At 47.0% G+C, this 27,012-nt stretch overlaps 1 protein-coding gene across 11 annotated transcripts in view; it reads left to right on the top strand.

Annotated features, from left to right (window-relative positions):
* Window positions 1–27,012, top strand: part of CHD3 (chromodomain helicase DNA binding protein 3) — a 65,018-nt gene that overhangs the window by 3,210 nt on the left and 34,796 nt on the right. For 9 of the 11 annotated variants that reach the window (XM_083706489.1, XM_083706486.1, XM_083706492.1 and 6 more), the window contains exons 2-5: window positions 11,916–12,034; window positions 12,834–13,007; window positions 15,371–15,492; window positions 21,404–21,678. In XM_083706489.1, the coding sequence (XP_083562615.1) occupies window positions 11,916–12,034; window positions 12,834–13,007; window positions 15,371–15,492; window positions 21,404–21,678 (690 nt within the window). Of the gene's footprint in view, window positions 1–2,376; window positions 3,525–10,039; window positions 10,155–11,915; window positions 12,035–12,833; window positions 13,008–15,370; window positions 15,493–21,403; window positions 21,679–27,012 lie in introns of those variants that run through there. The other 2 variants (XM_083706496.1, XM_083706495.1) reach the window with 2 other exon arrangements.

A 27,012-nucleotide genomic window follows, 5' to 3' on the forward strand; every position in this document is an offset into this window, starting at 1 on the left:
AAGACACATTCAGATAGCCCACGTAGTGGCTAGCAAGAGATACTTAAACATTAAAAACTATCACAACACTAAAAGGGTAAAGGACCCCGTCAGTTAAGTCCAGCCGCAAACGACTCTGGGGTTGCGGCGCACATCTTGCTTTACTGGCTGAGGGAGCTGGTGTTTGTCCACAGACAGTATTTCTGGGTCATGTGGCCAGCATGACTAAGCCGCTTCTGGTGAAACCAAAGCAACACACGGAAACGCCGTTTACCTTCCCGCCGGATTGGTACCTATTTATCTACTTGCACTTTGACGTGCTTTTGAACTGCTAGGTTGGCAGGAGCTGGGACCAAGCAACAGGAGCTCACCCCGCCGCGGGGATTCAAACCGCAGACCTTCTGATCGGCAAGCCCTAGGCTCAGTGGTTTAGACCACAGCACCACCCACGTCCCATCACAACACTATGTCTTACTTAAACTGATTATCTGCCCCCTCTAATTATCAGTGACCCTCTGGTCCTCTCTTTCGGTATTGTTAAGGATATCAGATAATTTACAGATGATGAAATTACTGGTACATGTGTTTAAACAAGGTAGGTTAGCTTGCTGGCTCGCTTGCTTCTGGTTTAAATATTAGTGCAGTATGAGCAAAGTGAGAAACAAAATGGCTTTCTGTCATACAAAGTTTACAATTTATTATGCTATGATAACTTGCACAGGAAATGCTTCTTTAGGGTTCATTTCTGCTGACACTGACAGACAATGGCAGTGACTTGTTTTATGGAGCATAGTTAATTCAAAAAGTGCTACCCTGTATCTTGCAGGAACAGGTAACAGTGTAAGCACAGGCTGGATATGAGTGTGCACAAGAAGTTCCTAAATACTTGATATGGTTATCTCACAAGTTGATGGACCCTTTCCACACTCTGACTGTGGCTGAGCAAATTGACTTTGCAGCACCTGCAGTTTTGCCATTTCTAAGAAAAACTGGTTGTACGTACCGGCTTTCCAGAGTGATAGAAAAATGGGCGATTTGATCCTTGTAGAAAGGGCGCTACCTATCAACCTTTCTTTGATTTAATTAGATTGTGGACCCTCCAGCAACAGTTCCTTCTACTTTATGAATTAACTTTACCTGTCTCAAGCCCACACAAAGCTATAACCCTAGGTGTAAAATAATTTCTCATTGAAAACAACAACTGCATTTCTGAGTATTCTTGGGAAAGGCCAGCTCCCCCCATTCTGTGGTTGGCTAATGTACAGCATACAGTATCTTGACAGTGGAACAGCTACTTTGGTAATGGGAAACTGTATCAGGCTGGAGGTCCCTCAGCTGGCCAGAAGCTTTTTTTTTGGCAGTAGATATTTCATCACAAGCCAGTGCTGCTTGAAGCAGTGTGACAGATGTTGCCTGTAATTTCATCAGGAATCTGTGTGAGCTCCTGGGCTCAAAATCTAGAGGGTAATTTTCCTCCTATGATGGAACACCACAACAAAAAGGCATGTGGACTAGAATATTGCAAACTAGATATTGCTCCTATTGCCTGTAGGAGGAACCTTTTCAGCCTTTATCTATGATGAGGTTTTTTGTTTATAGTTGTTTATACTTTGCACAACTCTGCAAATTCACAGGGAGATCAAACTTCATAATCTCTGCACTGGGCATAGTAATGGAAGGGCTTGTGGGCCCAAGGATGGTAAGAGCAGTTACCAGGTCCATAGTGGAATCTCATTCCAGTTGACTTGCAAAAAAGTTGTACTTGACAATGCTTTAATTCTCCAAGAATGTAGGTGGATTTTAAAGAAATGCTTTGACACGACAGCAATCTAGGTATTGGCTCCATGGAAATGAATGTCGCTTGTACAGTTGCACAAGATAGAGTGGAAGGTGGGAGAATGCAGGAAAGCAAAGGGAAGGGAAGGCCCAGAGAGTACAGAAGTGGGCTCAGGAGTAGAGCTCGGGGGAATGAAGAAGACCATGCTGTAATCAGGAATGGACTCTGCAGGGAAGAAAGCCAGGAAATATTAACACCCTGGGGCACCTGGGGTCAGAAGAAAGGAGAGTGTTGACCAAGAGCACAGTGCAAAGGCAACAGGAGTGGTGGTTGTGGATATAACCTGAAGAATAGAGGGGTTTGGGAAGCACCAGGCTAGTCCACCAATGCAAGGAGAGGTGCTAGAGGAAAGCAGAGAGACAATACCAAAGTATTAAAAGATATGTAATGAAATACGGGCAGTGGTGTAGCGTGGGGGGTGCAGGGGGGGCCGGCCGCACCGGGCGCAACATCTGGGGGTTAGGGTTAGGGGGCGCAAATCCACGGGTTAGGGGGCGCAAATTACTTGCCTTGCCCCGGGTGCTGACAACCCACGCTACGCCACTGAATACGGGTAATTCATTCATTTTAATGGGGTTCCACTTGCAGGCTACTTTTGAACCACTGGCTTCTAATCCACAAGCATTCCATATTTTGATAATTCTTGCTGTTAAACTGGTTTACCCTGTTTCACACTCCAACAAGGTAATCCACCCCTTACGATGTAAGAAGGCCTAGGAAATCTGGAAGGAAGCCTTGGTGCTCTGACCTCCCCCAACTTCATTGGAGCACATATCTGTCAATTGTGTGCGTGCCAGCAATGCTTCTTGCCAGTTGGTGCCCTTCTAGTCAAGATTTGTAGTGGTGTAACTGGCTAGAAGACAGTCATCCTGTTTTTAGCCACTGGCTGAAGATTACAGCTGGTTGTCAAGCTATTTTTGAAAATGTGATGGCTTCATTCTTGTTTCTTTCCTACAATGCCCAACTCTTGAGAAATCACAGTTTAGAAAAACCTGCCTCACTATTAATCCAGCGTTGCTTTTGGTGGACAAATTGTAGAATTGAGCCATGCCCGTAAATCTTTCCCCATCTCACTGAATATGCTATTTTCCCCTTGCCACCCTCATCTCCGCATGACTGTTTTTACCCTGATGATTAAGATTTCTCACTAATGGAAATGGCTTTTATTCTCCTCCATTAACTGACACAGATAAAAGGCGCTGTTCTTTTTTTTCTAAATTGGCCATCCATTTTTTTTTTTGTATTAAATTGAAATACATAAATACTGTTTGTCGTGAAAGAGATGGCAATTCTAAGCAGGGTTGGTCTTCTGTAATTTGTAGTTATGGCTACAAATCTACATTCCTTATCCCCCCTCCCCATTTCCTTTCCAGATCCTTTGTTAGCCTTATATAATATATATTTTCAAGGTAGGGAGTAGAAATATCACGTGTGTGGAAAATTCTAGTTGATTGCCTGCCAAATATAAGAATCTTCTGCGCATGTGTGCCAATATTATGATTAGGAAAGGGGGGGTGGAGGGGGAGAAGAATGCGTGGAAGAAGTAGGAGGAAAAAAAGATTGATAGATAGATTAGAAATTGACAAGAGTTGCGGGGGAGGGGGTGTCTGATAAGCCTACCCTGATGTATTTCCCCCCCTCGTATTTGTCAATTCCATCCCATCAGAAGCAGAAGGAAGGCGGCGTGGTATGAGGGAAATGCAACAAGGTGAATCAGCTTGCAGGATTCAGAGATAAATGTTGTATTGTCAGAAGGAGCTAGGATTGTGCCAGATGCAAAAATATAGCAAGCAGAGAAAAGGAGGGAGGAATGGGAGGAGGTGGAAGAGGGGCGCCTGAATGGTGGTTATTGCACCAATATCCATTAATCTTAACAGCATTTGTTAACTGAAGTGGGGTGGGGGAAGCGTTTGGAAGCGGTGGGGGTTTCGGCTTTATTTGCAAGATTGAAAAACAACACAAAAGTGCTTGGTTGACTCAGTGTGGGCAATGATTATGTAGTAATGTATGTCCTGTGCCCGCTTTCCTCTGCCTGTAGTGGAATATCAGTCTCTTCTTGGTTAGTTAAACCTAGATCTGCTTTTGCACCTGGTTTTAATCTGAGACATTAAAATTAGAAGGTCTGCTGGGGAAGATGGGTATTTTTAGACTGCAATTTGAAAAGAGACTCAACCAGTCACTGGATTGTCTTTGAAATCTAGCAGGCGTGTGCCTGCATTGTATGAGCTGGCCGACCTCAGATGGTTGAGGGGGTGATGGGCAGATCAGAGCTGGGAAGGTGGGATTGAGCTGATGATGCCAACGTTTGTATGTGATTGCTTCCCCCACAGGCCTGATTTATCTCTCGGAGCAGCTCCCGTGACTATTTTGAGTTTGGCACTGTTGTAAATGGAGGCCGAGTTGGCATGAGCAAGGAAGATCTGGCTGGCCTGTATTGTGGATATAAAATTCTGTTGCTGGGTGGGTGGGGAGGAAGGGCTTGGATTTGCACCACGTTTGAAGAGAAAAACGCAGGTTCTCTGTTTACCCACAAAGGGTGGACGCTGTGCTATTCCCACGCACACGCTGACTTTCTCTGTAGTCAGTATGTTTAATCTTTGACCTGGAGGAACCCCCCTGCGGGGGCACTAGAGGGCAGTTTAGCTTCCTGCAGCCCCGTTTAGCCTGCGACCTCTCAGCAGAGCTGCTGGCGCAGTGAGCCAATTAGTGCCAGCTGTGATTTATACAGTAGTTTGTGTCCTGTGGCTCATAGGGGTGGGGTGATAGGAAATGAGCAAAGAGGGGCCAGGACTTCAGAGCCTGACAACACATTGTGTTGTAGGTCACCCAAGAGACATTGGGTGGTGGTGACTTCTGGATCCCTGGCGTAAGTTGGAAGCTACTGCCTCTCTCTCTGTACTGGCTGTGCTCTTGATGATGTTCCCCTGTCTAGATTGGAACTCATTCATCGCCCTGTTTCTAAAAATATCAGCAAATGTTCCAGGCTACCTTGGTGGGCCAAATCCTGTGCAGATGTATAATTAGCAGTAGTTGGGGAAGGGCAGAGAACCTGTGATGTTCCACAGTTGTTGCAAGAGCCCTTGGAGGGGAATTAATGCTAAATATGAAGGTGAAATGTAAAGCTGCTACTGTACTACGTATTGTAATCTCTGTGATACTTCTAGGCTGTGCGTTGCTTCATAGACCTCAAGTCATTGATCGTCACAACAATCTATTGTTAATAGGGGCCAACATGATGTGATGAACATGAGAAACACTGTTTCAGATACCTGTTTAGTTGTGAAGCTCTCTGGGTGGCCTAGAGCTGTTTTACAAGTTAGGAGAATGAGGTGCTAGAACTCTGGACTTGTACCATTTGACTACAGGTGGGCGATTATAGTTCTGAACACTTTCCTATGTAATTATCTATGCAGATTGTAAATTAGCACATCAGACCCTGCACTGATTTTCCACATTTCAAGGAAGTGTGTTTGGGGGTTGTTGGTTTTTTATGTATGGGAATATTCAAAATATGACCACTCACCTGCAGTCTAAAACAACTGCCTTGTCTTTAACAGCTGTTATAGACTGGCCAGCCAGTTGAAAGGAAAATACTGCAATATTGGTGCTATTTATATATACTGTATAATTTTTTCTCCTCAGTAAAAATGGGCAAGTAGGATTGTAGAAAATAATGTTAGCCTCCAGCTTATCTGAAAAGAGAGATCTATATCTTCTGATAGCCCCTGCTAACGACATCTTAAGGAACTGGTCCAATAATAAATAAAGTGCCTATTTTAAGTATGACTATTGATACAGTGGGGGATGCGGGTGGCGCTGTGGGTTAAACCACAGAGCCTAGAACTTGCCGATCAGAAGGTCGGCGGTTCGAATCCCCACGACGGGGTGAGCTCCCATTGCTCAGTCCCTGCTCCTGCCAACCTAGCAGTTCGAAAACACGTCAAAGTGCAAGTAGATAAATAGGTACCGCTCTGGTGGGAAGGTAAATGGCGTTTCCGTGCGCTGCTCTGGTTTGCCAGAGGCGGCTTAGTCATGCTGGCCACATGACCTGGAAGCTGTACGCCGGCTCCCTCGGCCAATAAAGCGAGATGAGCGCCACAACCCCAGAGTCGGTCACGACTGGACCTAATGGTGAGGGGTCCCTTTATCTTTTTATTGATACAGTGGCTTATTTATATTATTGGCTTATCCGAGATGTAGGCACAAGGGCAAATATGGTCACTATTCAGAGTGCAAGACTGGAGGGATGTATTAGCTAAGGCAGCCTTTGCCAACCTGGTGCCTTATAGTTGCTGTTGGGACTGCAGTTCCCATCAGGTGCTCCAGCCATCATTTTAAGAATTGTAGTCCTACAACATCTGGAGGGTACCAGAAAGCTGGGCAAAGAGATCTAGTTTAAGTTGGCCCAACTGCTTACAGAGCATAGACTAATCGTGGAAATAATGCAAAGGGGAAGGGTTTCAGTTATATTAGGTGAAGGCGTTCACAAAGAGGCTACTGTGATCTGGAGAGCAGTTGAGGTCTGTGACAGCATATGAAAGCACGTGCCTGAGCAAGGAGAATGACTTGAAGGGTGCTATCTTTAGCATAGGGGTAACCAGCCAGCATGGTGTCTTCCAGATCGTTGTTAAGCTACAACTCTCACAATCCCTGGGCATTTGCCATGCTGGCTGGGGCTGATGGGAGATGTAGTCCAACAATATCTGAGTCACCATGTTGGCGACCCCTTTTCTAGGACCTGCAGTTTGCTAATATCTGAGTTGCAGGTAGCCTAAAATCAGTGTGAGAGATGGATTTGGATATTGTAATTCCAGAAGACAAGTGGGGGAGAATGTAGGTTAGAAAACTTCTCTGTACAAGCTCAGCGAGAATTAGAGCTTCTGTGCTGAGGTGCACAGGTCTTACCTCACATTAGTGCGGTCAAGGCATGTAGACAAGCAGCTACTGCCATGATGCTGGAGAAACTGTTGGAGGCTTTCCCTTTTCTTTTTATATCTCTGGTGGGACTGTCCTCTGGTGCAGGAGCTTTGGCCAAAGGTATTTGGGGTCATATCTGATGTTATCCAGCAAGAGGTAGTTCTAGATCTTTGGTTGGCATTGCTCTCTGTATATGAGGGGTCTTGGTGAATGGTGACTTTATTATTGGCAGCTGCACATACAGAGGTGGCACAGCACTGGATGACCAGGTCAGGCTATATGTTACAAGGATCGTGTGGTATCTCACCTTGTCTGGGTGCCACTGGAATAAGCAAAGAAGAAAGCTTTTTGGGGTTTGGTACCCATTCCTATCTTACGTAAATAGGGGCATGAATGGAGTGCATCTGCCAGACTCTCAGAGATCTATCTGGAGTGAATTATTGATATGGATCCCGTATTTTCCCATGTATAAGATGAGTTTTTTTCTTAAAAAATTATGTTAAAAATTGGGAGTCGTTTTATACACAGATAGTGTATAAATGGGTGATGGGTTGCAGCCGCGAGCAGGAGATTGTCAGTGGCTATTGGGTGGTTGATTGGTGGCCACAGCAAGGGCTGTTGTCAATTGGCTGCCCCTGCGGCAATAGGGTGGGCGATTGGTGGCTTTTGCGATTTTAAGTATCAGTCAGTCGGGTGAGTGATTTTTGGCAATCCCCCCCCCTAAAAAAAAGCTCAACAATTGTGGACAATCCTGCCAAAAAAGCTTAACAACTCTACAACTCTTGACGATCTCCCCCTATTTTCTTAATTTGGAGTCCCAAAAAACAGGGGGCATCTTATACACAGCGGGGGGTTATGCATGGAAAAATACGGTAAATACTACTAAAAGAGTTAGGCTTGATGAGAGGTTATCATAGAATCAAAGAATTTGTAGAGTTGGAATGACCCCAAGGGTCATCTAGTCTAACCTCCTGCTATGCAGAAATCTCAACTAAAGCATCCATGACAGAGAGGCGTCCAGGCTCTGCTTAAAAACCTCCAAGGAAAGAGAGTCCACAACCTTCAGAGGGAGTCTGTTCCACTGTCAAACAGCTCTTACTGTCAGAAAGTTCTTCTTGATGTTTAGTTGGAATCTCCTTTCTTGTAACTTAGAATCATAGAATCATAGAGTTGGAAGAGACCATAAGGGCCATCGAGTCCAACCCCCTGCCAAGCAGGAAACACCATCAGAGCACTCCTGACATATTGTTGTCAAGCCTCTGCTTAAAGACCTCCAAAGAAGGAGACTCCACCATACTCCTTGGCAGCAAATTCCACTGTCAAACAGCTCTTACTGTCAGGAAGTTCTTCCTAATGTTTAGGTGGAATCTTCTTTCTTGTAGTTTATATATATTTGTATATATTTGAATATATATTTGAACATGGCTATCATATCACCCCTTAACCTCCTCTTCTCCAGGCTAAACATGCCCAGCTCCCTTAGCCGTTCCTCATAAGGCATCGTTTCCAGGCCTTTGACCATTTTGGTTGCCCTCCTCTGGACACGTTCCAGTTTGTCAGTGTCCTTCTTGAACTGTGGTGCCCAGAACTGGACACAGTACTCCAGGTGAGGTCTGACCAGAGCAGATGCCATTGGTTCGGGTTCTACCTTCTGCAGCAGGAAAGAAAACTGCAATGGGAATATGAAACTGAAACTTTAGAATGCTTTAAATCAGGTCTGGGAAGAGCACAATGCTAATTGGAATTGACCATCAGGTCATGCCCACAGGTGTCCATAAGGTATTGGGCACATGTAGGTACTGTATATTTCTTCTTCACAAAACAATCTCTCCGCTCTAACAGCAGCAGCTTGATTTGGATCAGTCTGAGTTCCCGTTCTCTTCCAACAAAAAAATTCTACAGCTGTCACAACCAGTCATCATATGGTGAACCTTCTCTCTACATATCTCATGCCCAGATGCACTGTGCCTTGCTTGGCCCTTTTGTGTCTCCCTGAAGCAAGGGTTGTGGAGTTTCTGGGAAGACAAACCCATGTTGCAAGGGAATACACCTTTTGTAAGCAGCAGCAACAGTACTCTTATCAGATGAAGCTTGTAGTCAGTTCACTGCTGGTTGAAAGGGAGCAGGCATGTGGCAGGGGTCTCCCCCAGCAAGACATGTCTGCCTATGTTTCCCTCTCCCCTGCCCTGCCTTTCCTCGTCTGGAAATGCTGGTGGGAGTCTGAGAGTATTTTAATATGTGTCCCTGGTGTCCAGACAACTTAGGCCAGACTGTGAAGGATAAAAAGAAGAACAGCTGGGTTGGCAGCTGTAGGATAAATTGATTTTTATGCATTTTTACATTGTCCAGCTTTTCTCCCCAAGGGACTTGGAGCAGTGTCTCCAGAGGTTTCTCAGCAGCCTTGAATCCAGGCTCCAGGCAGACACACCACCTTATTTTCAGCAGGGCACCCAGCTGTGTTCCCTTTAGACCTTTACCTGAACTTCCAGTGGGGGAACTGAGGCTGAGACTTTGACCTGTAATGGACACAGGTTTTCCAAAGCTAAGCCAGTTCCCTGTCCAAGTATCATGGCTTTTGGAGTGGTGGTGCTCTGCATAGCAGCAAGGGTTGTGGAAGTGGCTATTGAGAGAAGTTGCTTGAGGTGTGAGCAGGAGCAGTATAGGTTCAGGAGCAATCCTGCATAATGATATTTGTTATACAGGACTTTTCAGAGTGCAAGATACGTTTCAGTTCATATTTCATATATGCCTCAACCAGGCTCAAAGTAGGTTAGGCTGAGGCATGTCCAAGGTCACTCACCCACTAAAGCCTCATGGATATGTAAGGATTTGAATCTGGGATGGATGGATGTTGCCTCTTACCTCCAGGGTTGGGCTTGGTGGACTTTCAGTCTCCTTCCATCTGTTTGTTTATTTGTAGATTTATTTTTGTGGGTTTCACTTCAGGGAAAGGGTTCTCAAAAATATCTTCAGTCACTTCCTAACCACAAGAACTTGTTTGTTCAATTTCAGTAGGAGACCCATTTCAGAAGCCTGGAGCTGCAACACTAACAGAATCTAGTTACAGATAGGTAGCCGTGTTGGTCTGCCATAGTCAAAACAAAAAAAATTCCTTCCAGTAGCACCTTAAAGACCAACTAAGTTAGTTCTTGGTATGAGCTTTCGTGTGCATGCACACTTCTTCAGATGAAGAAGTGTGCATGCACACGAAAGCTCATACCAAGAACTAACTTAGTTGGTCTTTAAGGTGCTACTGGAAGGAATTTTTTTTTGTTTTGACTAACAGAATCTGTGATTCTCCCATTTCAGGGGCCCTTAGCCTAGATCTCAACCCAGTTCTTGGGAAGTGGGGTTGGTCAGCATCAGATGAAACACAGCAAAGGCTTGCGTTGCCTAGGCTTGGAAGGGATTTGGGCAAACTGTGACAGAACCTGACGTATTGGTCCTTCTAGTTTGGGGAAAGGTTTTCTGAGCACCGACACTTAGTGGGGTTACGTCCCACATTAATCACAGCCAGGTTAGCAGCAAGACTCTTCTGTCTCCTTCCCCGCCCGCCTTGTCTGGCAAGACAAGAGAAATCGCTCAAGGGGGCAGAGTGGCTCTGGAGCGTCTAATTACCACTGAGCCGGCTGTCCTGTGATATTAACGAGTCGGCGGCGTGTGTAGCCTCCGTGTGCGGCTCGCTGTAGATAGAGCCTTCCTCTGTGCACCGAGGGGAGCAGGAGGTTGAAAAGCTGTCGGAGAAAACGCAGAGGATTAATGGTCCCTCCTCTGTCTTAATATACTGAAGTAATTTCAGTTGATGCCGGCGGAGTCGCTTCTGATTTACAAGAAGTGTGAACGAGAGGGGAGTTGGCCCGGGTGACTCCTATTAAGGAGTTATGCCTCGTTGCTACACCTGCTGCATAGTAGAGTGTCTGTGTCGGTGACAACCAGCCTTCAGCCAGCCTGCCTGGAGGATTTTCTTTAAATCCCTAGCCCACCCAGTTGGCACCACTGTGCCTTGCAGTGCTACCAGGAAGCACTTGAGCAGTGACCAGTCCCAGGTCTTCCACTCATCTGCTGGGACCGAGGAGCCTGTAAGGGAAGGGTGGTAGTGCTTTGGGAGGAGCATCAGACAGCAGCTGCTGGAGGTGAGCTGGCAAGGCACCAAGACATGGGGGTCCTTAGCCATCGCAGACTGGAATTAAGAGAATTTGGAACATCGGGCCGGGGAAGGAGCATGAGGAGGGAGAGTGACCTGCAACTCCCAGCCATATAAAGGGTTGCATAATCTCTTTTGAGGGTAGGAAAGTTGGCCGTGCCAGGTGCAGAGTATTGGCATTTGGCATTTGCAACAGGACAGAAGGGAGGAGGTGATCTCGTAGGCAGCCCTCGCATGAACAAAGGAGACCAACTTTAGGGTCATTCAGACAGACGTGTCTTACTTTCATCCTGTTTGCATGCTTTGTTACGTACAAGAGTGCATTTTACTCCTTCCCCATCCCCTTGTGAGGAGGGGTGTGCTCAGTGCACTTATGTAGAACTAAATCAACCTTCCCCATTCAGCAATGGGAGGGTGGGTGAAGCTGTAGCCTCTGAAGTGCCCTTTCTTTGCCTGGCCTTGAATTTCAACCCACAAGCTTTTTAGGTGGTGAGCCATATGCACTTGCAGCCTTTTGTGCCAAAAGGCGGGTCACCCGCTGCCTCCCCTCCTTACCCACTGCCCTTCTTCATGGCTTCAAGTGTTTTGTGAAGCAAAATGAGCCAAGGTTTTTGTGGAAGTCCCTTAGGGGGATTGTCGTCTGTGCCCTGTGACCGCCTTGAGAGTGTAGGAACAGATGGCTGCTCTTCTGACCAAGCAGGGTGGGGGTGGGGTGGGAGAGTGAAAGCAAAACAGTCATAATAGTAAAAAATAGAATCGTTCAAGCCTGTCTGGATAAAGTTGACCACAGGGGTGAGGAGGAGAGGGAACTCCACCAGGGTTTCCAGCTTCCCCTAGCATGGCTCTTTCAGCGCAGTGGTGAGACCTGCTGGCAGAGAGCACAGTGTGAGGAATGGAGAGAGGATAATTGTTTCAGCATGTGTGTGAGCTTGGAGCAGTGGCTGCCCAGAAGTAGCAAAGCACACAAGTGATTCCCTTCATTTTCTGTCATTTTTTCGTTGGTCTCATTTCCCTCCCTCCCACCCCCTTTATTTTCAGACGAAGAGGAGGAGGAGCTGCGCAACTTGGAGAGCCCCCTTGTTGTCAAGAAGAAGAAACGAGGGCCCAAAAAGCAGAAAGAGAACAAGCCGGGCAAACCCAGGAAGCGCAAGAAATTAGTAAGTTGCCTCCTTTTCTCCAATTTTGCACATGTGTGCATATGTGTAAATGGCATTAGTGACTTGCTGCTTTTTGAAGGAGGTGGGCGTTTGATGGGGCAGTCCTGATAGTGGCAAGACTGTCTTACTGGGGCCTGCGGGGAACCAGTTTGCAATGGGGGGCAGGGTTCCTTGATGCCTTGGCCATTCTGGCCCCTCTAAGGCTAAAGACTCCGCTAGAAAGAAATGGCAAAGTTCAATTTTGGACTGGGATTCCCTGCCACCCAGCCCCGGCTATGCTAGCTAATTGGTTCTTCAGCTTATGTAGTCCTGGTATGCAGAGGTGGAATTCTGCATTTGTTGAAGGCTATGGTGGGTTAATGGGGGGGCGCAAAAGTCACACATTTAACTGGGTGGGAGAGGTTCCTCATAGGTTTGTTTTTTTTTAATCTCCCCTCTTCATTTTGGATGAAAATGAGTTGTTTGTGTAATATCCCTAGTTTTCCCATGCACCAGTCACAGAGGTTTTGGGGCCTCCCTGTCAGTGGGCTGCACCTCCCTGGGGGCTCTCGCTTTGTAACAGAAGGTTTTCTGCCTGAGGCATTCTGCTGCTGAATCATCTCTTCAAGGTTTACTGTTTGTTTTGTGGGTTGACAGTAACTGCAGGCTGGTTATTTTGCTAAGCCGCTTTATCTCACCATAATGAACGGGTTGCCCTTGTCCTGGCACGGGCTCCTTTGCCCAGCAGGAAGGCTGTTGCTAATTAATGCTAATGATCTCACTTGTTGTGCCCTCTCACTCTCTGTCTTCCCCTTGGCAGGTCAGCGAGGATGAGTTTGAATCTGACCGAGAGGAGTATCGGGCCAAGTCGGAGAGTGGCGGCAGTGACTATGGAGGAGTGGGGAAGAAAAAGCGGAGAAAGCATCGGGAGAAGAAGGAGAAAAAGACAAAACGACGGAAAAAGACGGAAGAAGATGGAGTGCAAAAGCCAAAGGTAGAATCCTAGAATTGTAGAGTTGGAAGGGACCCCGAGGGTCATCTAGTCCAACCCCAAGTAATGCAGGAATCTCAACTAAAGCTTCCATGGAAGGAGAGTCTGCAACCTCCTGAGGGAGGGCCCCTGGAACTTGCTGGATGTCTCAGGGTGTTTGCACCTCAGACTCCACTGTAGAGCCACCACCACCCAGAGTTTTCAAATAGCTTGGTTTAAAAATAATTATAATAATAATTGTATACCGCCCTTCATCTGAAGATCTCAGGGTAAAAATAAAAGATAAGAATACAAAATAACATAATAAAAATAAGAACGAAAACAAAACAGGTGAGATAGGAGGGGCAGAATGATAGGTTTTGTACTCATGCTGAGACCCAGAATTAGACCCGTCTGTGTTTCTGCAGCTCTGTACTTTTCAACAATCCCCACACTTTTCCACCATGCAAGGCTGTGCTAGCACTGATTGGAGAATTACAAAGCAGCAATAAAACCGCCAAACACTTTCTCCACACTGTGTTGGCTTCGGGATAATCCCACATGCCCAGATATTTTTCTTAGCGCCACCTGTTGAAAAAGCCATAGGCAAAGCAGGGGCGTAGGAAGGGGGCTGGCCAGCCCAGGTGTCATCCATGAGAGGGGTGACAAAAAGGTACACCGTGGGGGGCTCGCCCTGCTGCCCCTAGCCACGCATAGCAGATGGCCCCACTGCCGCCATGTGTGGCAGATCGCTCCATCATGCGCGGATCATGCTGCCCTCCCCAGCTCGCCCCGCCACCCTGGTGCATGGCATGGCCTCAGCTCCAGGTGCTCATGTAACTCCACCACCAAGACAAAGAAGGGTGAGGAAGGCAGACAGACCCAGCAAAAGAATGCAGAGAGCTCCACAGGGCCTGTGTGGGCCCCTGGAAGAGAGTTTCTCAGGCTCCTCACACAACCACTGCCAGCACCTGTGTTTATTCTTCATGGGCATTTACAGTGGTGAAAGGCAGGGGCTTTGATCTTCTTTGTTTTAGGTTTTTATTGAATGCATATTCAGTAGATAAATGATCTCAGGGTGCCTCAGGGTTTAAAAATATAAAAACAATAGAATACAACCATAAATAGAGATACAGTCATACCTCAGGTTACAGATGCTTCAGGTTGTGTTTTTTCGGGTTACGGACCCGCCGAAACCCGGAAGTACCAGAAAGGGTTACTTCTGGGTTTTGGTGGTTGCGCATGCGTAGAAGCGCAAAACCGCACTTTGTGCACGCACAGAAGCATCGAATCGCAACCTGCGGGTTGCGAACGCTGCAGGTTGTGAACGTGCCTCCCGCATGGATCATGTTCGCAACCCGAGCGTCCACTGTATATTGGAAAGCAGTAGCAAACGAAAAGCAGAATGCCAGAAAAAAAGAATATAGAGCTCCACATCCTAAAATACCTGGGCAAATAAATAGGCCTCTTCAATTCATTCCAAAAAGACATTGAGCTTAGTACCAAACAAGCCTCCATGGCGGAGAGTCTTCTAGAGCTGGTCTGCTGTAATGTAAGAAACTCTGTGAAGGGTTACCATTTGCTTTTTGCTTCAGTAGGTGGAGAGACCCAGAGACAGGGGTCTGAGCTCTTAACAACTGGGCAGTTTTGTATGGGAGAGAGCAGTCCTTAAGGTAGCATTGTTCCCAAGCTGGAGCCTGCTGCTCCTTTCTTTGACATTATTCTGTGGAGACACGTAACAGGGTTAGTAGCAAAAGGTTTCCCCAGGGCAACATTTCATATTTTGCTCAGGTTGCTTTCTGGGAGCTCTTAAAGCAGAAAAATAAGCCCACTGAGACTGTGTGGGCTATTTTTCTGGATTAAATCCAGAGTCACCCTTGACCCTACACCAAATACAGGTTTGTTTTTCTTGATCAACTGCCAGACCAATGGTCAGGCATGTTTCTTACAACTGCCTAGCAAGTTCAGCCTCCTGGTGTTCTGCCTTCCCACCTTCAGTGTCATTCAGGGATAGAGTGTACTGGGATGCTTGTGGGATTCCTCTATATTTATTTGTCAGCTGGTAGCACAGAATGTGTTGCAGAATCCCAGTGGGCCTTTCCTCTGTCCGTTGGGATGATGCCACTGTCCATAAAGTGGTAGAGTGTGAGGGGATTAATGCTCCAGCAGGCACAGAGTGGTGGATGCATCCAGCATGGTGGCTTAATTTGTCAAGGCACGCTTCAGCTCCTCTCAGGGCACACTACTGTGCTGATGTGGAGACCCATCTGCATTTCCAGTCCTTCATGTCTCTTGTCCCAACACTCTTCCCCTGCTGCAAGGCAACAGTAGCACAGCAGGGAGATGGTTGCTTAAATAGCTCAAAATATTTTCATGTTTCTTCCAAGGTGGAGCAGAAATCCTCTGCTCAGCTGCTCATGACCTGGGGGCTGGAAGATGTGGATCATGTCTTCTCCGAGGAGGATTATCACACCCTGACAAATTACAAAGCCTTCAGCCAGTTTATGAGGTGAGTGTCTGGAATCCAGAAGGAATTGTGAGCTTCAAGGTCCACCTATTCACAAAGTAAAGAAAATCAGACACTGATTGTTGTTTGGAGATGTGGGGTAAGCTTTGTAAACAGCGGTCTTCGAATAACTTTTAAAAAACCTGTTTTTGTGCAGGTCACACACACTTGTTTCATGTACACACTCTTTGTGTACAGGAATAAGTCCCCTCCATCCCTTACCCACTTCTTCCCTCAAGGAAGAGTGTGTTGTCAGGTCAGGATGTCCCAACTTCTTCTCTTTACTCCTTTTTAAGCACTAGTGACATTGGCCATTGGCCACTGACTTAGATGGCTTTAAAATGAGATTAAATAAATTCAAATCAGATAAGGTTATCAGTGGCTACTAGTCCTGGTAGTCTACCTGTAGGATGAGAGGTTGGGGACTACAAGTAGGAGGGTGCCGTTGCTCTCATGTCTTACTTGTGGGCTTCTGAGAGGCATCTGGTTGGTGCTGTAGGAGCAGCATGCTGGACTAGATCAGCCCTTGGTCTGATCCAGCTTCAGGGCTTTTGTTATGTTCATTTGTTGTTGTTGTTTAGTCATTTAGTCGTGTCCAACTCTTTGTGACTCCATGGACCAGAGCACGCCAGGCACACTCCTGTCGTCCATTGCCTCCCGCAGTTTGGTCAAACTCATGCTGGTAGCTTTGAGAACACTGTCCAACCTTCTCGTCCTCTGTCGTCCCCTTCTCCTTGTGTCCTCAATCTTTCCCAGCATCAGGGTCTTTTCCAGGGAGTCTTCTCTTCTCATGAGGTGGCCAAAGTATCGGAGCCTCAGCTTCAGGATCTGTCCTTCCAGTGAGCACTCAGGGCTGATTTCCTTCAGAATGGAGAGGTTTGGGTTTCTTGCAGTCCATGGGACTCTCGAGAGTCTCCTCCAGCACCATAATTCAAAAGCATCAATTCTTCGGCAATCAGGCTTCTTTATGATGCCGCTAGATGAACAAATGCTTTGGGAGTGATGGTCTCTGAGTAGTCTTGCTTTGCCTTTATTCTTGTCTCTGGGAACTGTGCAGGAATGTGAATGGTTTGTTAAACTGAAGCAACAGTTTGCATGAATGTAGCCTCTCTTTACTAGCTGGAATAGTGAAATGGCAAAAAAGGCAATGAGTGGGGAAGAGGAGGAGACGAGAAAGCAAGAAACCCTGTTTTTGCAGTGAGTGTGCTGTAGATAGCCTTTCTCAGCAAACAGTCTTGTTAAATGCAGGTACCGGAGCAACAGACAGCCCAGTATCTGCATCCACGGACCTGAGGGCTTATCTGGCTGTGAGCCTGTGACTCAATCCAGGCAAAGCTGAGTTCATGTCAGCTACAAGGAAGCTGCCAGTGGCCTTGGCAGGCCCCCGTATCTCCCTGCTTTGGCTTGGCGGGCAGAGGTGCATTCTGCCGCCAACAACTCTCTGTGACCAATGGCAGCAATCCGGCACCAACATTCATGAGATCTTGAGGCCACCTGGGCCTCGCCAGTTTAATCAAGTCAGTGATTTGTGCCAGGGGCTCAGGGGACAGGCTTGCCAGTGGGGCTTTCGGAGAGTAAAGCTCTCAGCCTGGCTCTAATTAGCTTTAAATTGTTTGGCACTCGCCTGTACCTGAGGCAGTTTGCTGCCTTCCCCTGCTGCTGCTGGGATCAGCCAAGAGCTCCCTCAAGACCAACAAGATGGAGCTCCTGCTGGAAAGGCCCTTTGGAGCCCTTTCACATGTTCCTCATGGCTCCCTGAGGGCTTAAAGATCTGCTGTGCATTTGGGACATCTGTGTTCCTGAAATGCAGTGTGTAATCAGGACTTCTAGAGGTCTCCATAGCTGCCATATGCTGTAGTATCTGGTGGTGTGCTATCCTTCAGTGTGCAAAGTGCTTTATTGTTCCTGGCACGTTTCTATCCTTGGCAGCAGCCCTGTGAAGTTATTCAGGCCTAGAGTGGAAGATCTGCTAAGGCCATCCCGTGACTCTCATAGCAGAGCCCCAGGGATTTGAAGCTGGGTCTCCCATTTATCTGAATCCAGCAATCTGTTCTCTATAGCATCGCTGGGGCAAGAATGGTGCTGCAGTACAAATGGTGCCTGCTAACCCTGCTGTATTGTGAAGCCGCCATTCTCCCCTCCCCTCAGTCAACTATAGCATCTCATAGGTAGTGATGTTGAAGAGTGAGCAAACAGAACGAAGGCCCTTTGCTTTGGCTGCTTTGTGGCTGGGGCAAGATCACGGTTTACAACTCTTAAGAAAGGGATGGAGAGAAGTGAACAGCTTTCAAAGTGTGGACTGAAGCTTGAGACTGATATGGAGGGATAAGGAAGCAGCTTAAACCATCAAAATAAAAAGTGACATGATCGCGGAAATGGAAGAGAAATATGAGTTTAGCACAAATATTCTGAAGAGTTGGAAAACTTAGGTGTTATCGCAGGTGGCTATTATTGGTGCTGCTTCTAAACAGGTTTTGTCCCTGGAGAATCCAATTTCTCTGCAGGAGGAAGGATGAGATATAATCTGTAGTTTTTCCCAGCGTCGCGGTGATATGAGTCTGTCATGTTGCATCCATCCATCTTTGTATTGTGTTCTTTGTCTCTCTCTCTCTGCCTCTGCCTCTCCCTCTCTCCACCCCCCCCTCACTCTGCCCCTTGATCTGTTTTTAATATTCCACCTCTGTCTCTCACTGGATGTAGAATTGCTCCCATATAGTATCACAGTCCGAAAGAGTGACATTTGCTGGCCTTTTCTTTATCTTCTTGTTGTACTTGTCTCTGCCTCCCCATTTCCCCCCACTGCATTCTTTGTCAGTCTCTCGCCACATGCAAGGCAAGGCAGGCCTGCTGCTGCTTTGTTTTATGCGGGCCTGTCTTTGTCTTAGAGCCCCGCCTATTTCTGGAAAGCATTTTGAAATGAAATAAATTCAGACTTTTTCCTCCCCTCTCCCCCCTCCTTTTCAAAGCAAGAGCTCATATTTCTTTAATAGCATCCCTTAATAGTCTGCAGTGCATTATGGGCCATGGTGACCATCAATAATTAAGAAGTCAAAATGAGATCATAGCACAGCTCTGCATAACAGCCTTCTTATTGGTTCAGTTCAGAAAATGCTCCAAATCGTGGTTTGGAGAATGAGGAATATGAAATGGGCTTGCATGCTCTCTTTTCCACCTCTTTCTTCTCCTCTTGAGTCCCTCCTCCATTTCTAGGTTGCTCTAACCATAGTTTGCCATGACACCTGAATCAGACAAACGATGGTTAGGGATGAACCTCAAACTGGTGTGTGGCCTCACTTCAGATCATGGTTTAAAGGTTATCCCTAGGAATAGATGGTTGAAGTTGTGGTTGGTCTGGCTTGAACAACCTGGAAGTCAAGGAGGGAAATGGTGTGCAAGGATTGGGTGGCAGGGGTGCAAGAAAGGAGACTTGGAGCATTGTTGGAATTGATCAGTTGCCAGTGACTCGCTGGGCTTTTTAGACTTGTCTCTGCAGCTACAAAGATGAGGATCATCCTCCTTGGATCATCTTTCCCTTGGAACAGGGGAACAAAAAAAGCTTGCAGGTAAAAAGGGCCTCAGCAGATGCAAGCTAGGGAGATTTTTCTGTTGTTAGCCAAGATGAAACAAGATGACCTCTTGGCTCAAGAGGTTCTTAGGCCTTACATTTCTGGGAGTGAATGATAGCTATTCCTCTGGAGCCCAGTTACAGTATGTGTGTTTGTAGCAAATGGCTGGGCTACCCCATCACCAGGAATATAGCATTACTCTCAAGTCGAAACCTGAAATTTTTCTGTTGAGTGACATAACACAAAGCCCAGGGCATAAATTGATCTGGAGCTATGTCCTGGTACGTGTGATACAATAATAAACTGGCAACCACATATGGGTTAAGGGAACAGGAATTCTAGGAAGACTTGAGTTTTTATGCTTTTCTTCTGTTACTCCCACCTTGTATGTGTGTGTGTGTGTGTGTGTGTGCGCGCGCGCGTGTATGTATGTAATAATGCCCTTCCGTAATCTTACCATGCAAGTGAAGAAATTGGGATTTTGTACATGTTTCAGTATTTTGAGAACTCCATTTCCACTTTTCAGAAGTCTAGCCTTTCTGGCTGCATTCTTAGACTTGAATGTATGTGAAATCTCATGGATGGGTCAGGCTGAGTGGAGCATGATTTCAGGTGTTTTAGCCACCAGGGCCTGGCCTATGGGTAGAAGCAGCAGGGATCCTGACAGAATTCGGGGCCTGAGCACGATCATGGGTCAGGGTTTGCTGTGCTAGAAATTAACCCCTTTAGAATCTTGTGCATGGCTTTCCCTGTCAGATGGATGAAAGCTTGTATTTATGCTCATTGCACAAGGGCTGTGAATGTCTGCCAGCCAAAATCCCAGAGGTCCTTGTACACTCGAGCCCCAGTTGGTTCAAACGTCGGCATGCTGGTTACGAGCGCTTTGTGTTGACAGCAGATGAAGTGCTGAGGCTGGTTGGGGGCAGAGAGATCAAGAAGATGCAGCATCTGCAGCGAGGATTATTGCAGATGATGGATGTCTTGTGCTCCAGGGTTCTTGGCTGCAGGGATAGAGGGATGAAGGAAGAGAGGAGGTCAGAGCTATCGCCTCCAGCCCTGTACGGCAACATGGTGCTCTGTTTCTGTGAGTGTGGTGTTGGCCTCTGTTGGATTAAACAGAGCATTGGCTTGTTCCGGTTTGGCTGTTCTTGTCTTCCCTTGAGACAGATAAAAGCCAAAAGGAGCAAGCAACTGTAATCCTTGCCTTGCTGGGCTATGAGGTTAGCCCCAGGGGAGGGGCAATCTGGGGTGATTTATGTATAATGCTTTGGTTTGCTCTATGGAATAGGCTGCTTCCATGTTGGACTGATCCTGTAGTCCAACAGGATGCTTCCAGGTTAGCTTCACTTGTTTTGTGGAATGTTAATAACTTTCAGACCTGGAGGGAGCTGCTTTTATTGTTTGCCTTAGATCCCAAATACATCAGGCCACTTCTGAAATATTCCATTCATGTGCTGATTTTGGGAAGTTCATTGTTGACTGTTGCTCCGAACCACACACACCTCTAAGCATTTCCTCGGTGTAAAAAAAAAAACCCCAACCCACCAGAATAAAACAACAAATACTTCCATTTCTGTCTTAAAAGGAATTAGATCTTCAGCTCTTCCTCTGCTAAGGAAGTGATTTGAGAATTTTAACACTTCTGATACCTGGGTTCCTTCTGAAGCCTAATCTAAACTCATTAAGGCCCAGTTGATGGCCTTATTAGCGGGGAAGGTTTAATTGCTTCTGGATTCTATAAGGTGCTCCAGGTGCTGCACAGCTGCTCAGTCCTCTCTCTAATCTCAGGATTTATTTCACATAAATTAAAAAATGTCTGTTTCAAAATCATACAAAATCATTAACTGGCACGAGGATTTCCAGGCTTTATACTTTAGCTTTGAATGGGATAAGGCAACCAAAATGATCAGCAGGCTGGAGCAACTTCTGTAGGTTACAACATTTGGGACTTTTTACTTTCGAAACAAGGCTTGTAAAGTGGGCGACACCATGATGGGTTCTATTCAGATAACTTTTATTTCTGTTAGACCAACTGGCATTAATGGACCTAAGTTAGTCATGGCCAATAATTTTGGAGAGTCTGCGCTGAATAGAAATTGGTTGAATACAACTCTGTTGTGCATATTCATGCATAGTATGGAGAAGGTGTATAGGGAGGTGTTTTTCTCCTTCTCTCACGAGACTAGAACTCAGGGACATAAAAAATAGTAGCAAGTTTGTATGGCGAAGCATGCTGAGCGCAAGAGCATCAAATCTTCTTTAGCGTTTCTTTGCTATTCTCTGAAAGGGATGATGTAGGATTTGCATGCTTGAACTTACATTGTTGTTTCGTTTCCCCTTCTTCCTAGGCCTCTTATTGCCAAAAAGAACCCCAAGATTCCGATGTCTAAAATGATGACTATCATGGGAGCTAAATGGCGGGAGTTCAGTGCCAACAACCCCTTCAAAGGGTCGACGGCAGCTGTGGCTGCAGCAGCTGCCGCAGCTGCAGCTGCAGTAGCTGAGCAGGTGTCGGCTGCAGTGTCAGCTGTCACTGCTTCACCTGAGCCACAACCGCCACTACCACTGCAGCCTCCTCCTCAGCCTCCTCCAATCCGCAAAGCCAAAACCAAAGAAGGCAAAGGTGAGTAGCAGGAGACCTCAGGCCTCACAGAAGGATGTGTGTGCACCCGTGTGTGCGCAGCTCATTAGACAAAGCTTTTGTCTTGATCTGTCCAACTTCCCTTTGCTGTGGAAGCCAGACCTCTTCAGTGTTTTGACACTGGAGCTCTGGAGAGTGGTGGTGGTGGGCTAGTGGGATACAATGTGTGTGTCTGCCACTGAGTGGCCTTGAGTTTTTCACACCAATAGCATAAAGAGCCAAGATGTCAGATCTTGTGCCTAGAGCTGTGGGGCTGATTCTTCACCCTGGACCCAGAGATCTTGGCTCCCAGCAATCCATACCCCAGCACACCAGGACTCCACTCTTCTCCCAAAGTACAGTGGTGCCCCGCAAGACGAATGCCTCGCAAGACGAAAAACTTGCTAGACAAAAGGGTTTTTCGTTTTTTGAGGTGCTTCGCAAGACGAATTTCCCTATGGGCTTGCTTCGCAAGACGAAAACGTCTTGCAAGTTTGTTTCCTTTTTCGTAAAACCGTTAATACCCAGGGTGCATTGCTTGAAGAGGTGCAGTTGCGACTTGACTTCGAGGAGCAACTCGTAGCACGCGGTGTGGTAGCCTTTTTTGAGGTTTTTGAAGACTTTGGTGATTTTTGAAGCTTTTCCAAAACTTCTTTTGCAGCCATTTGGTAAGTTAAACTTTTAAAACTTTTTTTGGGGTTTTTGGATTTGGGATTGGGGTGTTTGGAATTCAAGGACTTGGTGTTGGGGAGAGGTTTGCAAGAATCTGGAAGCTTGTGTTTTCCCCCCCTGCATTTTTATGATTTTTTTGTGACCATTGGGCCACTCTGCTGTTTTTTGTTTTTTTTTTTAAATCTGGGTTTGAATTTCTGTGTGGTGGGTGGCTGGGGGAACAGTTGAGGAGGGGTTTGCAAGAATCTGGAAGCTTGTGTGTTTTTTTTCCTGCATTTTTATGATTTTTTGTGACCATTGGGCCACTCTGCTGTTTTTTTTTTTAAAAAATCTGCATTTGAATTTCTGTGTGGTGGGTGGCTGGGGGAACAGTTGGGGAGGGGTTTGCAAGAATCTGGAAGCTTGTGTGGTTTTTTTCTGCATTTTTATGATTTTCTGTGATCATTGGGCCACTCTGCTGTTTTTTTTAAAAAAAATTCTGGGTTTGAATTTCTGTGTGGTGGGTGACTGGGGGAACAGTTGGGGAGGGGCTGGGGGAACAGTTGGGGAGGGGTTTGCAATTTCTGTGTGGTGGCTGGCTGGGGGAGTAGTTGAGGTTTTTGAAGACTTTGGTGATTTTTGAAGCTTTTCCAAAACTTCTTTTGCAGCCATTCGGTAAGTTAAATTTTTAAAACATTTTTTGGGGTTTTTGGATTTTGGGTTGGGCTGTTTGGAATTCAAGGACTTGGTTCTGGGTTTGAATTTCTGTGTGGTGGGTGGCTGGGTGCTTTTGATTTTTTTGGATGTGAAGCACTGATTTTTTTTTTGGTTTGCGAAGGTAGGAGCTCTGCTGCCATGGGACCCAAGAAGACTGCTGCAGAGGCCGGCAAGGGGAAGAAGGAGAAGGTTACGCTGGAAATGAAGAAGGAGATCATCCGGAAGCACGATGGTGGAATGCGTGTGACAGACCTCGCCAGGGAGTACGGGAGGAATCCATCGACCATCGGGACCATCCTGAAGATGAGGGAGAAGATCCTTGCGACTGATGCAGCCAAGGGAGTCACCAGGATCGTGAAGAACCGCCCAGCTGTTCTGGAGGAGGTGGAGAAGTTGCTGCTCATCTGGTTAGAAGAGAAGCAGCGTGCAGGGGACACAGTGACTAAGGCCGTCATTTGTGAGAAGGCCAAGGCCTTGCACGCAGACCTCGTCCGGGCACAGCCAGGAACCTCAGGCGAGCCAGAAGTCTTCAAGGCAAGCAGAGGCTGGTTTGACCGGTTCAAGACAAGATCTGGAATCCACAGCATGGTCAGGCATGGAGAGGCTGCCAGTTCTGATGTTTCTGCGGCTGAAGACTTTGCAGCGGAGTTCCTGGGTGTTGTGAAGACAGAGGGCTAGTTCCACAGCAGGTCTTCAACTGCGACGAGACTGGGCTGTTTTGGAAGAGGATGCCCAAAAGGACTTTCATCACACAGGAGGAGGCCAAGTTGCCTGACCACAAGCCCATGAAGGACCGTCTGACCTTGCTCTTCTGTGCCAACGCAAGCGGCAACCTGAAGATCAAGCCCCTGCTGGTGTACCACTCGGAGAACCCACGGGTCTTCAAGAAACACAAGGTTGACAAGGAGCAGCTGAGTGTCATGTGGCGATCCAACAGTAAGGCTTGGGTCACACGTGTGCTGTTTGTGGACTGGGTCAATCTTGCTTTTGGCCCTGCTGTCAAACAGTACCTGCTGGACAACGACCTGCCGCTGAAGGCTTTGCTTCTGATGGACAATGTTCCTGCTCATCCTAAAGGCCTTGAGGAGGACTTGTTGGAGGAGTTCAGCTTCATCAGCATCATGTTCCTGCCGCCTAACACCACGCCACTGCTCCAGCCGATGGATCAGCAGGTCATCGCCAATTTCAAAAAACTCTACACCAAGGAGCTTTTCAGGCGATGCTTCGAGGTGACTGATTGCACCACCATCACCCTGCAGGAATTCTGGAAGGACCACTTCGACATCGTCACCTGCTTGAAGATGATCACCACGGCCTGGAACGGGATCAGCCAGAGAAATTTGAATTGCGCTTGGCGCAGCCTGTGGCCGGACTGTGTGGCACCAAGTGACTCTGATGCACCAGAGTCAACAGTGGTGCAGGACATTGTTGCCTTGGGGAGGACCATGGACCTGGAGGTCACAGAGGAGGACATCAGCGAGCTGGTGGAGGAGCACGACCACGAGCTGACCACCCAGGAGCTGGTCAAACTGCAGGCAGAGGCTGCGCAGGAGCAGGCCTCTCTGGAAGAGGAGGAAGCAACTGAGGAACGGCTGTCCTCCAAAGAACTGAGGGACATTTGCCTGAAGTGGAAGGATGTGCAGGCTTTTGCATAGCGGCACCACCCTGACAAGCGCGTGGCACATGACCTTGCGAACACTTTTGATACGAGGGTCATGTCACCTTTCAGGGAGGTGCTGAAAAGGCGGATGAAGCAGCAGACCATGGACAGGTTCTTCAGCAAGAAGCAAAGAGTGGAAGAGGAACCTTCTTCGAGTTGTCCCCCAGAGTCTTAGAAAATGTACTGTACACTTTGTTGATTTTTAAATGTTTTTCTGTCATGTTCAGAAACTTAATTTATTGTTCCTTCAATTTTTGAAATGCTCTTTACAGTATGTGTGACTTTAAAGAGCACTTAATAAACTCTTGTTGTACCAAATTTGGCTTTGTTTGGACTTTTTTTGACCATAGGAACGCATTAATTGAATTTCAGTGCATTCCTATGGGATTTCGCGCTTCGCAAGATGAAAAATTCGCTAGACGGAAAAACTCGCGGAACGAATTAATTTCGTATTGCGAGGCACCTCTGTACCAACTTTAAGCTCTCTAGTTCCCCGCACCCCATGACAGCCTCACTGCTCTGTCCAGTGAGGCACCCACAAGCAAACTGACTCCCACTGCTACCCAGCAGAGGCAGGATCATGTGACACCAAACCAGAAGGACTTTGCTGACTCAGGGATGTTCCACTTCAGCTCCTTTCCTACCTTGCCCAGGTTAACAGCAGCTGTTCTGTTTCTATGGTGATTGTTTTTTACCACAGCCTTTTACCTTGACGTTCTGCTATCTCAGGTTTCTCAGCTTTCATACTCGCATGCTCTTCTCTCTGGCTTTACACATTAAAAAAATTACAAAAACGGTTGCCTCCTTATCTTTCATCGCTTCCTCTTTTCCCTTTGTTTTTCTGTTGCCTGGTCACAGCGCCAGTAGGCAAAGCTCAGTCTTGCAAGGACATCAACAGAAATAAAGGAGGATTGGTTAGATTGGTGAGAAGGTTAAAAAGTGGTGCCGGTAGCACTGTTTCCCCCACTGCCTGGGTGGCTGCTGCAGGGCACCCCACAGTGGATTCCCAAGGAGGGTCATCAGTGGAAGCAGACAGCATTACTGGTAGTGCCCTGAATCTCCTAGCAGAGCATAAAAAAGCAGTATTGCTAGCTCAGAAACCGCTGTCTATTACCAGCTGTTGTTGTCATTCTGGTCTCCTGACTGTCTCCAGAGATAAAGATCTGCTTTGGGGCAGCACAGTGAGGTTTGAGTGGGCCTCCTTATGCAGGAGAGTTGCTGGAATGCTAACGTTTCCCCCCTTGAGGAACAAGTGATGCCATTTTCTGATCTTGCTGCTGAGGGGGGGTTATGTAGCAACAGCAATCCCCAGGGGTCTGCTCCACTCATATGGATGGCAAACCACATACAGGATTTTCTCTGCTGCTCAATCCAAGAGTTCCTCAGTGAAGATTGCATTGGTTGCGCAGCATGGCTGATGGCGCTGCATCCACTACTGTAGCAGCTTCTGGTGGTACTTCCTTGGTTCAAGTATCTACACTGGATCTAACACAGCAGGCTGTAGCTGAGGAACGTACACAATAGCTAGGGAACCTGAGCTAGTGCTTGAGAGGGGGAGCTGTGGCACCAGCAACCCTCCTCCGACTCTTCTTTGGCTTCCATTCCTTCCAAGCTCAAATAAGCAGTTCAGGATCCCAAGTACACACTACTGGGCAGATATCTGCTGGCCGTAAAATTGCTAGGGGTTCTGGATCCCTGCAAGCTGTCAGAAAATACTTAGGGATAGGAAAGGTGCCTCCAGCTGCCGGGGGGGGGGGGCATTATTCAGAGGACTGCAGGAAAATAGACTAACAGAGAAACTTCTGTAAGTCCCAGAGATTAAGGAGAATGGAGTGAGGGTGGTCTGCCTGAGGATGGTCTGCCTTCATTGCTAAGCACTTACTCCCAAAGTGCTCTGAGATTGCAGGACCCAACCTCAGAACCTGTGCAGCAGATATCTAGGGCAGCAGCGTTCTTTTCTTTTTTGTTTTAAGCACAAACCTGCTGTCAAGCAAACCCGTTTCCCTCCCCTTTTTCTAGTGTCATCAAAGAGGAGTAGGTGGCTCTCCTACAGACCAGGAGGGACATTAGTGTCACTCAACATTTTTATTCTCTACCACAGCTGATCATGGAGCACCTGCGTTGACAGGTGGCAGCCCTGTCCTCAGTACTGTCCTGGCAAGATCATGTTCTTCAGGCACTCATGAAGGAGCTGTTTGAGTTCCTATGCTGTGTATGCTGTGTATACACCTCTTGTGTATTATAGAAAAGGGCAGAGTGATTTCAAGACCAGACTCATCCTTTATCCCTAAAGTTAATTCCTTGTCCCA

This window comes from Podarcis gaigeae (assembly GCF_964106915.1).
Source record: "Podarcis gaigeae genome assembly, chromosome: 13".
Lineage (NCBI taxonomy): Eukaryota > Metazoa > Chordata > Lepidosauria > Squamata > Lacertidae > Podarcis > Podarcis gaigeae.